This window comes from Stylophora pistillata, chromosome 1 (assembly GCF_964205215.1).
Source record: "Stylophora pistillata chromosome 1, jaStyPist1.2, whole genome shotgun sequence".
NCBI classification, from domain to species: Eukaryota; Metazoa; Cnidaria; class Anthozoa; order Scleractinia; family Pocilloporidae; genus Stylophora; species Stylophora pistillata.
The window spans coordinates 15,065,495-15,082,561 of record NC_142519.1 but is presented as its reverse complement, the minus strand read 5'-3'; the positions used below and the strand labels follow the sequence as shown (position 1 = coordinate 15,082,561).

The window sequence follows — 17,067 nt, the reverse complement described above, 5'->3', positions numbered from 1 at the left end:
GTTTTCTTACTCAGAAGGTTTCTGAAGACAACAGCATATCCATGAATGTCGTCTTTGGTCAGAGCCCCCACAGCTTTAACCATGCTCGTTCTTTTCCGGTTTATTCATAATCACCTGGCGTGTTTATACTACCAAGCCACTTTCTTAATCTGTTTAAAGCTCATCCTTAACTGAATAATATTTTGCAAAGTGACTCTTTCACGAACTTTCTGATTTAATATAGAAGCAACATTGCTCAGTTTCAAGTTAGTCATGGGCTAAGGTTTGCGCCATCATTCTCAATTCCTTCCCACTTTTCGTCAGATAAACCTGTGGAAAAGAAAGCGTACTTGATTACTGTAGAAAACCTACATTTGATGATTATGTGGTTGGTACACTATGCTGTTCATTGATAGTAACGTTTCAAGTAACGAGTGCAGTTAACACAGGTGCCTGCGCCTGCTCAGCAGAGGTGTTCCGGTAAATATAGGAGAAGTGTTTCGAGTCTGCATAATAATGGTCAGATTGCATTAAGGCTTGTGGTTCAAATAAAATTGTTTTCTTACTCAGAAGGTTTCTGAAGACAACAGCATATCCATGAATGTCGTCTTTGGTCAGAGCCCCCATATCCAGCCTGTTCGATTCCCCCTTACAGGAAATATTGGCAATTCTGAAAAGTTCCCTGTCACCTGGAGTTATTGTCTCTGGAACCAGAAATATGTTCTGGTCTGTTTCTGACGCTTTTTCAAACTAATGACCAAAAAGTCTCAATGTTAGCAACAATCAGACGAACAATCAATCTAAGGGTGTAAATAACATAATAACTCGGAACTTTTGATCGACTTGATATATACACGAACCATACAGAGAATCGTCAATCTAGAGCGATTCCCAGTAAACCATGAATTCAACCTTTTTCGATAACTAATATGTAGCTACCACATATCTGGTCGATAGAGAAATGCAAGCATCGATCAGGAACCAAAGAGCAGTTACCAAAGATTGATGGATAGACGCAAGCAGTGCACCAGGCTGGTGTGTAGACAGAGAATTCAAGGCATCAGAAATGCAGAAAAATAGAATCACAAGCAAAATGTAGACAGGTTACAGACAGAAAGGCAGTTAGACACAAGACAGACGATCCATTTCAAAGCTAGGCCGGTTTGCAGACAGAGAATTCTGGGCACCAGAAACGCAGAAAAAAAGAATCATAAGCATAGAGCAAACAGACAGACCAACATAAGGACCAACCATTTCAAAAGATCATACACTCAATGTGATCGGTATTCGTAAGGCAATTCAGTACATTAAACTGAATTTCTAATGTCTACTTACCCAGGACAGATACTTCTGTACAAGCGCCTTACACTCTCCTCTATTCTTTGTTGGTAGAAGCACTTTGGTGAGAATAGGGTCAAGTTTCTGGAGATCTTCTGGATTAAGAGCAGCATCTGGTTGGAGGAAAAAACAATTCTTGGAATTCGGTTACACGCCACCGTGCTCTGTTAGGATTATTCCGCTCAATGATAAAAATGATGGCAGAGAAAAAGGGGGGACCTGTAGTTTCTCAGACGAGTACGATTTATGGGTAATTTGACTTTATCAACTGAGTTGATAGTGTAAAATGGCCACCGTAAAGGGTTTTAAAGCTGACGTTTCGAGCGTTAGCCCTTCGTCAGAGCGATATTGGAGGGAACATGGTAACAAGAAAAGTAAATCAAAACAATGAAAGCGTGCGTTGATACCTTTGAGATTAAGGGCCGATTTGAAAGAATGATTACGTACATTATAGTATCTAGCGACTGGTTTCGATGCGTCCTTGTCTTTCCTTTCTACGTCGCGAAGGAGGAGTAGGAAAATTCCAACCGCATTCCTGATTCACTCTCACATTTCACCCTCACAACCACGCAGTTAAATCCATTATTCTTCAGTACTTAAAATTACTTCAAAACGACCAGGGACTGGCACTATCTTTTCGCAATCTCCACTTATTCATTCAAACGTGACAAAAACATAGGCAACTTTTTGGCCAGAAGTTCACTTCAAACTAACGACCAACTCAGAACTTTCAAATGCGCTCGCACAAGATGTAGAACTTGTCCTTTCATTCACAACGTTGAGAAAATATCGGGACCCTGAAATGATCTAATAAGAATACTGATCAGAAAATGTGAGCTTTGAAACCCTTAATGGTGGCCAATTTACATCATCAGATCAGTTGATGAGGTGAATTGGTCCTAACCCCCTTTATTCATTTGAGTACGATTTATAGTTCGGAATCCTCCAATGAAGCAGTGGGGGCATGCAAACTTAAGTTTTTCATTTTTGGAAAAAATGCGTTATTCCTTGGCATCATAGATCAAGCCGTTTTCCAAAAAAAACCTTTTAGCGAAAAAAAAGAAACCAAGTAAGGCAGAGTAAGGGCTCACTTTCGTCCGAGTACAAAGATGCTTTCCTAATATACATGTCCATGGCATTTCGCTAAATAATTAACCTCAAATCTCGCTCTCGATTTCGTACTCGCCTTATAGTCATAGGGTCCCCGATCTACTTGTGAAAAGGGCAGACGTCCTTGTGTCAACCACACTTACCTGGCATGTCAGTCTCATCTGAATATGTTTCTACGTGAGTGCTATCATAATCCGGGTCCTCTTCGGCAGGATTGCCGCCAAACACGTCCCTGTTAACTGTTTTACCGACATATTCCCCTTTCCGAATTTCCAGTCTGTTGTCATCCTTTAGGTAATTAACATGGCAACACTTGAAGAGGATCGGCGCAGTGGAGTTTCTGGATGCCACCTCTGGAGGAGAACACGAACTGCGGTAGCGAGCAAGCCATTTTTCAGGTTGAAAAAAATGTTTGAAGAAGGGACTCACTTTTGGCGGTACTTTGCCGCTGAATTCGGCCTGGGTCTGAAATAAGATCAATACAAATGTATCTTTCGATGAGTTGTCAAATTTGCTAAACACTCCGTCAGAAATTCAGTAGTTTGGGATGTGAAGAAAGGGGACATTTCTCCAAAACTGATACCTATCGATACTATACCTCTTGCTTTCTCTCTCCTTCAAGTTGAAATTTCTCGCTTGAAATCACAGACGTTATCAGAAACAGCTCATCCCCCTTAAAGCCTTTCATTTTGTTGTAATCTAAAGGAGTATTTGCAAGTATTCCACGGAGATCTGGATCGTCAATGTACTTCTGGCTGAGTTTACCCAGTTTTAGAACTCCTTGATCACCGCTGATCTTGATGGTTCCCTCCAGATATCGTGAGGCACCCATGCTGTACTCTCTAGCACTAATGGAATAAGCAAAAAGCAAGATCGTGAACTAGTAGATACTTCAGTATTCAATCAGTAATCAACATCTGCCTTTGAGGGTTATGCCCTACGAATGTTGGGGAACGTATCGCTTTATTTATACGCTTTTCAAGTATTTCGAGCAAAACACCAACAAACGACAAAGTAGCGGAGGAGCGAAGAGAAAAACAAGTGTTAGACTCACAAAATGTCCCAATGGGGTAATGACTTTTTCGGCTAATGGTTAAAATCTTCGCGTTTTTGCGACTAACGGCTGGATAAACTTTTGGGCCGCTTTACGGCAAACGGGTAACTTCATTGAGATACTCAGAATGGCATGAGTTAAAAATGACTTTTGAGTAATGACCTTCAAACTTCTTTATTAAGTAATTACCTGTTACCAAGATCGATGGCCGGTTTGGACTGAAACATTTCCTCTTTGACTTGAGATTTCAAGGAATCACGGAACATCTGAGCTTCTTCGTCACCTTGAACATATTTCGCCAGTTCTGCAAGGACTATGATTTCGGGTATTCCTCGTGGTCGTTTCATATTGACCGAGGTCTTTTTACAGCAAGCGTCAATGGCTTTATTTTCTCAGATTCTCCATGAACAATGGGATAGCATCTATGGCTAAAAGTTCTTCTCAGCAAACTTTCGAAGTCCTTCCTCTAACATCTGGAAACAAATCAAATGGAATCATATCTAAGTAAATAAGTAAGTATGTTTATTTATTCACGTTGAACACAAAAGAGCTTACGACAAAGCTCGTAAGAACGTGCACGTGCTAAATACTCGAAAATATGTTATAACATATAATAAAAAGTATGAAAATCGTAATATTTTACAATTTATGATTTATGACCCGTCCCTTCCAATCCGAAAATGTGCAATAAGAAATCCCCAACTACTATACCTACTATGATGTATAATTCATCATTAATTAATCGTCACTTCTAACCCGATTTATATATGAAATATGTAATACTGAAGAAATCCCTAACTACTATAACTATTATAATGTTCAACTATATATCGGTAGCTCTGTTATCAAACATGCCTCTTAAAAAAGCAATTCTAAGTCGAACTTTTTCAAAGCTGTTTTAAAAGCCTTGATGTTTTCACTTTTTCATACTTCCATAAGTAACTTATTCCATAGCTTACTGGCAGTGAAGGACTGAAAGACTTATGCAGCCACTCAGAATTAAAATGAGGTTGGGCCAGATTACTGCCTTGACCCCTGAGATTTTAGCCTACATGTCTTAAATTTAAAAAGTCAGTAATAGAACCAGGACCAATAGAATTAAGGCATTTATATATCAAGATCAATGTCTGATAATACCTACGTCGTCTTAAAGTACTTGACTTAACTAATCTAAAAGACTTTCATAACTGTTATTTTTAACTTTAAATAACGTTCTTAAAGTGTAACAATTAGCGTTTTCAAGTCTATCGGCCTGCACTTTGCCAAGACCAATAAAAAATATGCTACAATATTCTAAATGTGGGACATTGAATGCTTTATATAATGATATGGTGTTCACCAATATGAATCGGGAAATTCTTTTAAAAGCAGCAGTCTTTGCATAAACTTTTTTAAACTGTTCAGTGATATGCTCATTAAAGGTAAGCCTTCTATCCAAGGTGACGCCCAAGATTTTCAAAAGTGTCTCACTTGCGAGTTCTCTTTCTACGAACCGTCTCTCTTTTTACTTGCCTAGTATTATACTTATATGACTGCATCAAGAACAAACAGACTAGTCTTGTGAATGACGAAGTCCTATATACGTCGACATTAGTGAAATTTTCTGTGCAGAGTTATCCTTCGAAAAGAAAAAAAGCAAACTTTATTAATATTGTTTCTAGTTGCGAGAGCCGAGTCTATTGAAAAGCCAGAGTCACTTCGTTATTAAAAGATTTGCAACATGAAGGTATAGAAAACAAAAGATCGTCATGCATCATTTTCTCTACTTCCTGGTGACCAGATTTGCCATCGACCGTAAACGTGTCAGAGACCATATTTTCTAAAATGACATAAAAGTGGATAAACCATCAGAACAACTGCGTGAATATCTGAAACTGAGATTGCTATTAATAGTTTTCATGGCATTATTGTTACGTATTTGTGAATAGTGTATTTTATGTTACATATTAACTCTACGAAAGCAAATTTAGATCATTACCAATGGGGTACCAATTAATATTTGTGGTCAAGAATGCAGCGCATACGCTTTAGAAGTAAATGATGTTTATTTAATCCGATTCCTAATACATCCGTCGAAACCAAAATGTATTGCCTCTTTTTATCGTGTTATGTAGTTTAGGCATGTTTGCGCGTGGCGAAGGTATTTCCAGAAATATCTCAGATGCACAGCAATTTAACGCCGGTGCTGATATTTAACGGCGCTTCCGTAATAGGGACCATAGGGCAGTCAGGGCGGCAACATCAAGGAAGATGTCGATCACAAGATGAATTTCCACTTTTGATTAAAATTTCGAAAGTGGCTGCGTGTGTTTACCATCTCTTACGGCGCTACACCTCAACCTCAGCATAACCAGGGGCGGATCCAGGGGGAGGGTCCAGGGGGTTCGGACCCCCTAACAGACCTGACGCTTACAACTTTGAAACTGAAATTCTTACATCGACAGGATGGTATATCACTTTTTAGCTGGCTGATCTTTTTAATGAATCCAAGTAAACGGTAATCGGCCAAGGAATTATAACGTGCAACCGCGACTGGTTGGGAGAGGGTGTGAGGGAGAAGTAATTTGCCTCAAAAGAGTCCAACAGTCCTTTCTGAACCAAAGTTTGGACCCCCTCAATCAAAAATTACTGGATCCGCCCCTGATAACGTATATACGCAGTATAATTTGGATATATCAAGAAAGTTGAAATGGTAAATTGGCCACCGTAACGATTACAAAAGCTGACGTTTCGAGCGTTAGCCCTTCGTCGGAGCGAATAGAGGAATTGTGGGTTGTGTGTGCTTTTAAAGGCAGAAAAATGGAGCTACGTTATTGGTGGGAACATGGCAGCGAGAAAAACAAGAATAAATTAGTGGAATGAAAAGCGTTCGTTGATCCCTGTGGGATTTAGACTGCCGGTATGAAAGATGAGCTTTTGTTCAAGATTTTTACGGCTTTCCGTGCTATCTAAGTGTAAGGAAAGACCGCAGATTGCCATATGTTGCTTAGAATGATTAGGTAAATTAAAATGCCTAGCGACTGGTTTCGATGCGTCCTTGTCATTCCTTTCCACGTCTCGAATGTGTTCTCGGAATCGGTCACCTAGTCTTCTGCCTGTTTCGCCGATGTATATCTTTTTGCAATAAGTGCAAGTTATGCAATAGATTACATTGGCGGAGGTGTACGTGTAGTGATCGGTGATCTTAATGTATTGTTTAGGTTCCGATATTTTATCAGTGTTGTGAATGAAAGGACACGTTATGCATCGTGCACGAGCGCATTTAAAAGTGCCTGGTTGGTCATTAGTCTGAAAAGAACTTCTGACCAAAAATTTACCCATGTTTTTGTAGCGTTTGAATGAAATGAGCGGAGGCTGCTAAAAGATAGTGCTTGTCTCTGGATCGTTTTGAAGTAATTTAAAGTTTTTAAGAATGATGGATTTAACTGAGTGGTTGTGAGGGTGAAAAGTGGGAGTGAGTGGAATGCGGTCGGAATCTTCCTTATGCAACGTTTGTAGTGCTGAATGTCGATCAATAAGTTGGGCGCGGTGACAACCCGCTTGAACGACAGAAACAGGGTAACCACGTTTATCGAAAAACTGGCACATTGACTCCGATTTGTGGTGGAAATAAGAGTCATACTACATAAACGACGAAGTCTTAGAAACTGAGAAAAAGGAATGGAATTTTTAACGTGAAATGGATGCGAAGACGAATATAACAAGTAATTATGCGAGTCTGTAGGTTTGTAATACACACTAGTGCATAAACCGTTACCTTCAATTGAAACTTTAATGTCTAAAAAGGATAAGGAATTGTCAGAAATTTCCTAGGTATATTTCAGAGCCGGGTGAAAATAATTGACTGCGGTTATGAATTGAGTGAGCTCCTCTCTGGTAGAGGAGGTAGCGCCGATACAGTCGTCGATGTAGCGACCGTAGAGTTCAGGTTTGGACCCGTTGTATTGGCTGAAAAATTGATGTTCGACAAAACCTACAAAAAGATTGGCATAGCTAGGTCCCATTTTGGTGCCCATGGCTACACCATTGGTTTGTTTGAAGACGTTGTTTCCGAATGAAAAACAATTGAGTGTGAGCACTAGTTCGGCTAAGCGTAGTAGTGTTTCAGATTTAGGTTCCTTATCAGTACGTCGATCAAAAAAATGTTTAAGGGCCAGAAGGCCTTCGCCATAAGGAATGACAGTGTAAAGAGACGTAATATCCGTGGTGTAAAGAAGTTTGTTTTGGCCAAGGAAATTAAAGTCTCCAAAAATTTGAAGAGCGTGTTGGCTGTCTTTAATATATGATGGTAAAGTTTCGACGATGGGAGCCATAATTCTGTCTAGATAGCTGGAGATAAGTTCGGTAGGGCAACTGCAAGGCGAGACAAAGGGCCGACCCGGGTTGTTAGGTTTGTGAATTTTGGGTAAAAAGTAAATACGAGAAGTTCTAGGAGTGGTTATGATGAGGTTTTTTGCTGTGGCCGGCAATTCTTGTTTAGTTATGAGTTGGTTGATCGTATTCTTGATGGAGTTTTGATTGCTGGCAGTGAGGTCTTTGTCGACCTTTTGATAAAAAGAGGTGTCAGAAAGTTGCCGCAAAGCTTCTTTTTGGTAGAGGTCGGTGCGCCAAACAACGACGGAGCCGCTCTTATCGGCCGCTTTAATAACTATGTCTTGTTGAGTACTAAATGGAAATTAAAACAAGTAGTCGTTGCATTGTTGTTTTTCAAAGGGCAGGTAGGAAATATACAAAAATTTATATCGCATGTGCTGGCTAATGTTTATTAGATATTTTACTTTGCCACGTCGCCGTTGCCGTCGCCGTCGTGGTTTGCTTAATTTCTCTGATAATGTAATCCTGGCCACAAAAAAAACATCCGTATTTCTCATTCCTCATTTTGATGATCTACCATCTGGATAAATGCAATTACATCTTCATCTCCATTCACTTTAAGCACATATCAAGAACGGCACATTCTATTTAATTAAATGGAAATCAAAACACAACTTTATCATTTTCATCCTGTAGCTTCGTAGCTCAATTGGCAGTGGCGGACCCTGCTGGTGTCTAGAGGGGCACGGGTTTGAATTAATCGAACCCCTTCAAAAAAAATGAAGACAAGCACAAATACAATAAAAGGTTAACAGCTTCACTAAAGGGAAAAAGACTACTTTGGTATTTCAGGAACGAAAGGAAAGTTTTGCCAAGAGTCAGCGTAAATGGAGTCCTTGTGGCGACGATTTCAGCGCGCTTACCAGAAATTCAGCGCCTTTAAAATTCCTCGCTACTTTCTGACTTTTGTAAGCCCTATAGCTATGACTTTACTAGATAAACCAAGAACTTTAACTCGTCAGTATCGTTGTTGAAAATATTGCGCTTGATATCATAAATGGAAAATATAAGAATTTCATATAAGAAAAAATAGTTGCATGGCTAAATCAATGGTTAATAAAAAAAAAAAATAGAAAAAGGAGGAAAAACGACCTACCGTTTGGAACAAAATAACAGTGTTGAATGTAGTTTTGATAAAAATTACTCCAACTCAGGTTATGAAGCGTTGATTCATTCTTAGATATGCTCCCGATTCGCGTATGTATTTTCGTTAAGCTGTTTTGATCTTGCAGTATGACTAATTTCGGTTTATTCGATGACGTTTGCTACCACAGGCCTCCCGATCGTAGTATTTGAAGGGCATTTTTCTTGTTTTCTTTCTTGTTATGCTGTTGTTGTTGTGTCTTTTGTTGTTGTTGTTTTGGTTTTTTGTGATGAATACAATCTCTTTTTGCGATGAATTCCAAAATTATATTTATTGCACTTTTGGAATTCATCAACTTTTCCGTCTGCTAAAGGATCACTTTTGAGAGGTTTTTGATAGACATTCGATTTTCTCCCAACCAATTGAGGCACCTCCGCTTTTTCGGTGTGCGCGGGTAACTTCATTGGTACACGGATTCAAAATACTTTGAAGCCTAGCGACTGCGACTTCTCGAGCAAAAAGACACTTGCAATGGTGTTGGAGTCCGGTGCGTAGCGTTTTGCACAGAAGCCACTGAAGCGTTCCACGTTGAATAAACTTGTGGCGCCTGTGGCGCCTGCGAAAACTAGTCGCATGTATTAATATGAATTATATTCGCTGGAACAGTGATCTTTGCTATTGCTTTGAAATCAAACGGTCAATCGAGGTTGGTCTTTATCGCCAGATTTAAGTCATTGTGAGGTTGAAAAGTTCTTCTCACAACCATCTGCACAAGAGATTTTTTCAGAGTAAGGATTAGTTCGCTTTCAGTGAATTTATCAGCCTTTTCCGGGAAAAAAGCTGAATTTGAATTTACCAGCCTTTCGTTTAGTTTTGGAGCATAAGGTGTCTGGAAAGAAAAAGTCGACGAACTGAAATCACATGCAAATCCTATGGAACGAAGGGGAAAGGGGGGAGGGGTGGGTGTTTTAACTTCAACTGCATTTATATTGGATTAGTATCTTGGAGGGGAACCCACCAGGAAGGGGGAGAACTTACTTACTAACGGAATTGCTCAGTGGAAAGGTTTTCATTTCTAATAGAGCTCATTTCAATGGACTGCCCTAAAGCCAGAACCAAAGTTATCACAGCAGTCAATCAGAGAAGGAGAAAAAATCCTGAGGGGCTAATCAGGACTCAGAGCTGATAATAGCGATTGAACCAATGGCATTTGGTAATGCATTTGGGCTAATCATTAAGTAAAGAGAAAAAAACCTTCAGCTGAAAATCAGTGTTCGGTTTAATCATAGTTTGCCCATCATTGAAGAAACTGGCCGGCTCTTAAACCATCGCTACCTTTAACCATGTTCGTTCTATTCCGGTTTATTCATAATTACCTGGTGTGTTTATACTACCAAGCTACTTTCTTAATCTGTTTAAAGCTTATCCTTAACTGAATAATATTTTGCGAAGTAACTCATTAAAGAACCTTCCGATTTAATGTAAAAGCAACATTGCTCAATTTTAAGTTAGTCATGGGCTAAGGTTTGCGCCATCCTTCTCAATTCCTTCCCACTTTTCATCAGATAAACCTGTGGAAAAAAAAAAGCATACTTGATTACTTTTAAAAAACCTGCATTTGTGATTATGTGGTTGGTACACTATGCTGAGTAGAGGTGTCCCGTAAATATGGGAGAAATGTTTGGAATCTCATAATAACGGGCATGGTGATAAAAAAGTAAAGGTAAAGGTCAAGGTCTCTATTTCTCTAAACAACATACGTGTTTAGTTACAATTTTAAGGTTGAAATCAGACAGGCGCCTCTGGCAGCCGTGTTTAGTCCGTAGCAATTTCACCTACCCACCCAACCCACCCCAGGGAGGACATCCATCACACAGTAATCTCGTGCGTGGGAAATTAACGTCTCCTACCCCAACCCTGCAGGAGACGGGACCTCCATTTATTCGTCCCTATCCGAGAAGACTAGAATATCCAAACATTTCTTGATGTTAAAGAAAGGCAACAAATTCTTCTCAATAAATTTTAAGACCCTGAGTGTTGGTCTGGCCGGTATTGAACTCTCGACCTCCCGCACAGCAGTCCGGCGCTCTCCCAATTGAGCTAACCAGGCGGCGGTTGATATTGATATTGCATTCATGCTTGTGGTTCAAATAAAATTGTTTTCTTACTCAGAAGGTTCCTGAAGACGACAGCATATCCATGAATATCGTCTTCGGTCAGAGCCCCCAGATCCAAAAGGCTGTTCGGTTCCTCCTCATACGAAATATTGGCAATTCTGAAAAGCTCCCTGTCACCTGGAGTTATTGTCTCTGGAACCACAAATCTGCTTTGGCCTTTTGTTAACGCTTTTTCAAACTAATGACCAAAAAGTCTCAATGTTAACAAAAATCAGACCAACAGTCAATCTAAGAGTGTAAATAACATAATAACTCGAAACGTTTGAACGACTTGATATATACACGAAACATATACAGCGAATCGTCTTTCTAGAGCGATTGCCAATAAACCATGAATTCAACCTTTTTCGATATGTGGCTACAACATATGTGGTCGATATGGAAATGCAAGCATCGATCAAAAACCAAAGAGCAGTTAGCAAAGATTGACAGATAGACGCAAGCAACGAGCCAGGCTGGTTGGCAGACAGAGAATTCAACGCATCAGAAATGCAGAAAAATAGAATCACAAGCAAAATGTAGACAGATTACAGACAGAAAGGCAGTTAGACACAGGACAGACGATCCATTTCAAAGGATCCTTCTTTAATTTAACGGCTATTCGCAAAGCGATTCGATGTAATGACATCTAGTGTCTAAAGTTAACTTACCCAGCACATATACTTCCGAACTAGAACCTTACGTTGTTCTCTATTCTTTGTTGGTAGAAGCACTTTGAAAAGTATAGGGTCAAGTTTCTCGTAATCTTCTGCACTAAGAGCATCTGTTTGAAGAAAAAGAGCATCCCTGAAATTTGATAATACGCTACCATGCTATGTTAGGTTTTTTTGCTCGATAAGAAAAAAAAGGATGACAGCGAAGACCTTAAGCTTCTCAGACGAGTGCGACTTATGGCTCGAAATCTTCCCATAAAACAGTGAAACAGGGGCGGAGAGGCACGTAAACTTGCCTAATATTTTACAGGTAAATGAAACATTCTTTAAGACATAGAGCGAAACCTTTGGCAAAGAAAAGGATACAGAGACGTTAGCAGTTCAACATTTCACTTTGGTAAGACCCGAATTTTGTCCGATAACAACAGTTGAGCAAAGTCTGCAGCTCTCAGAGTACAAGGATACTTCACGAAGAATATATACTTACCTTACAACTTAAACTCAAATCTCGTTCTTGTTGTCGAACTCGTACGTCAGAACGTCCCTGATCTACTTGTAAGAATCATAGAAGTCTGCGTATCAAACACACCTACCTGGATGGTCAGTCTCGTCTGGGCATATTTCTACATAGGTGCTGTCATAATCCGGGTCCTTTTCCCCAGGATTGCCGCCAAACACGTCAATGGTAACTGTTTTACCAACAAATTCTCCTTTCCGGATTTCCAGTCTGTTTTCTTCCTTCAGGTAAATAACGCGGCAACACTTGAAGAGGATCGGCGCAGTGGAGTTTCTGGATGCCACCTCTGGAGGAGAACACGAACTGCGGTAGCGAGCATGCCATTTTTCAGGTTGAAAAAAGTGTTTGAAGAAGGGACTCACTTTTGGCGGTACTTTGCCGCTGAATTCGGCCTCGGTCTGAAATAAGATCAATACAAATGTATCTTTCAATGAGTTGTCAAATTTGCTAAACACTCCGTCGGAAATTCAGTAGTTTGGGATGTGAAGAAAGGGGACATTTCTCTAAAACTGATACCTATCGATACTATACCTCTTGCTTTCTCTCTCCTTCAAGTTGAAATTGCTCGCTTGAAATCACGGACGTTATCAGAAGCAATTCATCCCCCTGAATGCCTTTAATTTTGTTGTAATCTAAAGGAGTATTTGCAAGTATCCCACGGAGATCTGGATCGTCAATGTATTTCTGGCTTAGTCTACCTAGTTTTAGTACTTCTTGATCGCCGCTGAACCTGATGGTTGCCCCCGGATATCCTGAAACAGTTAAACTGTACTCCTCAGCCCTACTGGAATCAACGAAAAAGTCAGATTCAATCTACAATAAACATCGTCCTCTGAACGTTTGACCAGAATACCAATGTCGGGGAGTATAGTGCTTTATAGCAAGTTTTTCAAGTATTTCGAAACAACACCAACAACAAAAAACTTAAAAGCAGAGAAACTTAGGGCCGGGTAAGTTTCTAACATGGTATGGATTTTAGTAATGACCTTCGAACTTCTTTATCAATGAATTTTTACCTGTTACCAATATCAATGGTCGGTTTGAACTGAAACATTTCCTCTTTGACATGAGATTCCAAGGCATCACGCAGCACTTGAGCTTCTTCGTCACCTTGAACATATTTCGCTAGTTCTGCGAAGACTTTGATTTCGTGTCTTCCGCGTGGTCGTTTCCATATTAACCGAGGTCTTTTTACAGCAAGCGCCAGCGGCTGTATTTTCTCAGATTCTCCATGAAGAACGGGATAGTATTTATGGCTAAAGTTCTCCTGAGCAAACTTTCGAAGTACTTCTTCTAACATCTGGAAACAAATCAAATGAAATCATGTCTTACTTGCAAGTTCTCTTTCTACGAACCATCTCTTTTCTTCAGTTCATATAGTATTACGCGATTGCACTAGTAACAAACTGGTAAGTCCACTGAACACCCAAGTCCTGTATACCTCCACGTAAGTTACTTTTTCTGTGTAGAGTTATCCTTCGAACTGAAAAGAGCGAGGTTTATATTCTTTATTTCTCGCTTTGTGAGCCGGATTTTTTTAAAAATCCAGAGTCACTACATTATTCAGCATTAAAAAATTTGTAACTTGAAGATGTAGAAAACAAAATTTCGTCATCTCCTTCTCTACTTCCTTGTAAAAATTTCCCTGTCACAATTGCCATGGATCCCGAACGAGTCGTCACGAGCCAAATCTTAGTAATGTGACATAGGTGCGGATAAAACATCGCATCGGACCGCGTGAATATCTGAAACTGATCGAGACTACTATGGCTTTATGGCATTCTTGTTCCGTATTTGCGAATAGTGCATTTGATTTCTTCTCCAATAGCATTCTCTAAAGGTAAATTCAGATACTTGCGATTCAACCATTTTCAGGGGCTGAGGTACCAATTAATATTAGGGACCTTAAGGAAACCACGACGGCGATGGCAACGAGGACGTGGAAAAACAAAAGATCTAATTGGTAGAACAATAGCTCAGCCCTTGCACTTAAAGACTTAGTACATTTCATAGCCGTCCTTTGCAAAACAACAACGCGAATTTACCAAGATTTGCGTTGTTTGCGAACCGAAACCGCGACGGCAAATTATTCTAATATCCATTTGGAACTCAACGCTACTTTTACACGATATTTTGAGGTTGAGTTGTGGCGCCGCATGAGATGGTAAACACATGCAGCCATTTTCGTAATTCTAATTAAAAGTAGAAATTCAGTTTTTAATCGACGCCTTCCTTGGCGTTGCCGTCCTGACTGCTTAAGGTCCTTAATGTTTATCCTAACGGACGCAGCGCATGCGTATTAAGAAAACTGAATGTTGATGGTCAAAACCTTCTTACATCCGTCGAAAATGAAATGTGTCACCTCTATTCATGCTTTCACGAGGTGTAGGTACACTGAGCACGTGGGAAATATGGCGGTAAAAGCATTTCTAGAAATATCTTAGATGCACAGTAATTTAACGCCAGTGCTGACCTACAGACTTGTTTCGGTAAAAAACAAAAAACAATCTGTGTTGCTCAATTGTCAACTCGATGATGTACCATCTGGACAAATGCTATTACATCTTCAACCTCATTTTCTTCCAATGCATAAAAAAACATCGCGTAGGATTAAATAGAAATGAAAACACAACTTTTTCACTTTCGTCATCGGAATATTTTTCCCTAGAAGAACAAAACTCAGCTCTAACAAATAAGATTCACTTTAATAACGCATGCATGGAATACAAGCAAAATATAAGGAGCAAAAATCTCAAGAGTGAGGTAAAAGACCGCTCAGCTATCTGTGAAATGCACACACGCAAAAAATGGAAAATCCAGAATTGAAAAACATAAGGAAAAATTCGCTAAGAACCAGCGTAAACGACTTGAATTCGAGACGCTCTAATTACAATTCCAGCAAACTAACCATAAATTCATGGCAGCACAATTGAAATTCCTTCTAGTTTTCTAGGCGCTATAACCGTACTGAAAAAACAAGATCTCTGACGCTTTAAGAACTTTGGCACGGCAATTTCGTCATTGAAAATATTACGAACGATGCTGTAAATAGTCATTATTAGACTTCCAAATACAATAAAATAGCTGGATAATTGGAATCAGAAGTATGGTTATTCAAATATGGAAAAGGAATAAAAACTACATACCCTCTGAAACAAAATAGTATTGCTGAATGCTGTTTTGATGCTTACTGACAAAGTTCTGATGCGTTAATTCATTCCAACATAGACTCCCGCTTCGCGTATTTAAATCTGACAAGCTGCATCAGTATGACGGAATGATTAATTTCGGTTTCTTCAATGTTATACCACATGAGGTACGGGCTGGGCATGTGTTGGGGAGGAGAGTCCACCAGGGAGGGGATGGGGAGGGGAATTTGTTCAAAACTAGCTGAGGGACAAGGAATAACTCATTGGTTTTCTTTCCCCTTTTGACCCAAACTGAATTTAAGTCTTGAATGTATTTGGTTGAAAACCTTCGATATTTAAAACGAATAACAATACAGGCTTTTATTATCCAACTACACCTAGACGAGTACAAATAACGCCATAGACGAGCACAAATATCACACGGTATTTGTACTCGTCTATTGTAGTACCGGTTAAACAGGTTTTCTCGCATCGCACAAGCGAAGAATTGGATTGTAGTTACGAAAAAAAAAAAGTGGCGGACAATTTGAATCATATTTCCGACGACGAAGAGTCAGAATGGCTGGCAAATATAGGTCCAAGTTCATTAGGTGAATCCAACGAAGAAAAACAGCTTGACGACCAGAAAATTTCTTCATTTGGTGAAGAAAATAGAAACAGCGACACAACAACGCCCCAATTCCGTTCCGCTTCGCATACTTCTGTCACGCACTCCCCGTAAATAAATATCCGCGAAATTCGCCCGCACTGAAACAACAGTTTGGCGTGTTGGATAATAAATAACTCATTAGATGTTTTGTTGTGTAGTATCGCTGAGTATCTTTACTCGTTATTTGTATTTTGACTCGCCCTACGGGCTCGTCAAAAGACGGCACAACTCGTAAAAATACATATATCTTATTAGACGTTTAGTTGTGTAGTATCGCTGAGTATTTTTACGAGTTGTGCCGTATTTTGATGAGTCCATAAGGCGAGTCAAATCACAAATAACGAGTAAAAATACTCAGCGATACTACACAAAAAAACGTCTAATAAGTTATTTATTATCCAATACGCCAAACTGTTATTTCAATACGGGCGAATTTCGCGGGATATTTATTTACGGGGAGTGCGTGACAGAAGTACGCGAAGCGGAACGAAATTGGCGCGTTGTTGTGTTGCTGTTTCTATTTTCTTCATTAAATGAAGAAATCTTCTGGTCGTCAAGCTGTTTTTCTTCGTTCGATTCATCTAATGAACTTGAATCTATATTTGCCAGCCATTCTGACTCTTCGTCGTCGGAAATATGATTCAAATTTTCCACCATTTGTTTTTTTTTTTTTTTTCGTAACTACAATCCAATTTTTCGCTTGCGCGATGCGAGAAAACCTGTTTAACCGGTACTCTACAATAGACCAGTGCAAATACCGCGTGATATTTGTACTCGTCTATGGCGTTATTTGTACTCGTCTAGGTGTAGTTGGATAATAATCAGCGATACTACACAACAAAACGTCTAGTAAGATATGTTTATTTTGTACTGTAAAGGAGGGTGCAGTGGAACTTAGCAAAGAGGGAACCACGATAAGAAGGCCACTAGCAGGCTTTCCTTAACGGGTGGGAATTCCTCTCGGAATCGGGAGAAAGCGTAGA

The 17,067-nt window shown here is 39.6% G+C and overlaps 2 protein-coding genes and 1 pseudogene across 5 annotated transcripts in view; all 3 read right to left on the bottom strand.

The window, feature by feature from the left end:
• LOC148741357 (uncharacterized) overlaps positions 1-17,067 on the bottom strand; it is an 85,120-nt gene that overhangs the window by 56,029 nt on the left and 12,024 nt on the right. The gene's annotated exons all lie outside the window — the stretch shown is intronic.
• Positions 251-3,954, bottom strand: LOC148741359 (uncharacterized; annotated as a pseudogene).
• LOC111324347 (uncharacterized) lies at positions 10,195-15,557 on the bottom strand. 4 transcript variants are annotated; one of them, XM_088739925.1, is made up of 8 exons: positions 15,433-15,550; positions 15,195-15,253; positions 13,303-13,586; positions 12,818-13,070; positions 12,363-12,684; positions 11,767-11,879; positions 11,108-11,294; positions 10,195-10,510 (listed from the first exon to the last, which is right to left on the bottom strand). In XM_088739925.1, exons 2-8 carry the CDS (start codon positions 15,195-15,197, stop codon positions 10,452-10,454), a joined length of 1,221 nt encoding a protein of 406 aa, XP_088596051.1. In that variant the 5' UTR covers positions 15,198-15,253; positions 15,433-15,550; the 3' UTR covers positions 10,195-10,451. The 4 variants fall into 4 exon arrangements, with proteins under 4 accessions (XP_088596051.1, XP_088596063.1, XP_088596054.1 ...); XM_088739937.1 differs by having other exon boundaries at positions 12,818-13,067; XM_088739928.1 differs by lacking the exon at positions 15,195-15,253 and having other exon boundaries at positions 15,433-15,557.

What these genes read in the sequence shown, in the direction of transcription:
- LOC111324347 (XM_088739925.1), bottom strand. An exon ending in ACCATTGATATTGGTAACAG is followed by an intron (nt 13,071 to 13,302) that starts GTAAAAATTCAT and finishes CGTTGATTCCAG; the next exon opens with TAGGGCTGAGGAGTACAGTT. An exon ending in AGACGAGACTGACCATCCAG is followed by an intron (nt 11,880 to 12,362) that starts GTAGGTGTGTTT and finishes TTCTTCAAACAG; the next exon opens with ATGCTCTTAGTGCAGAAGAT.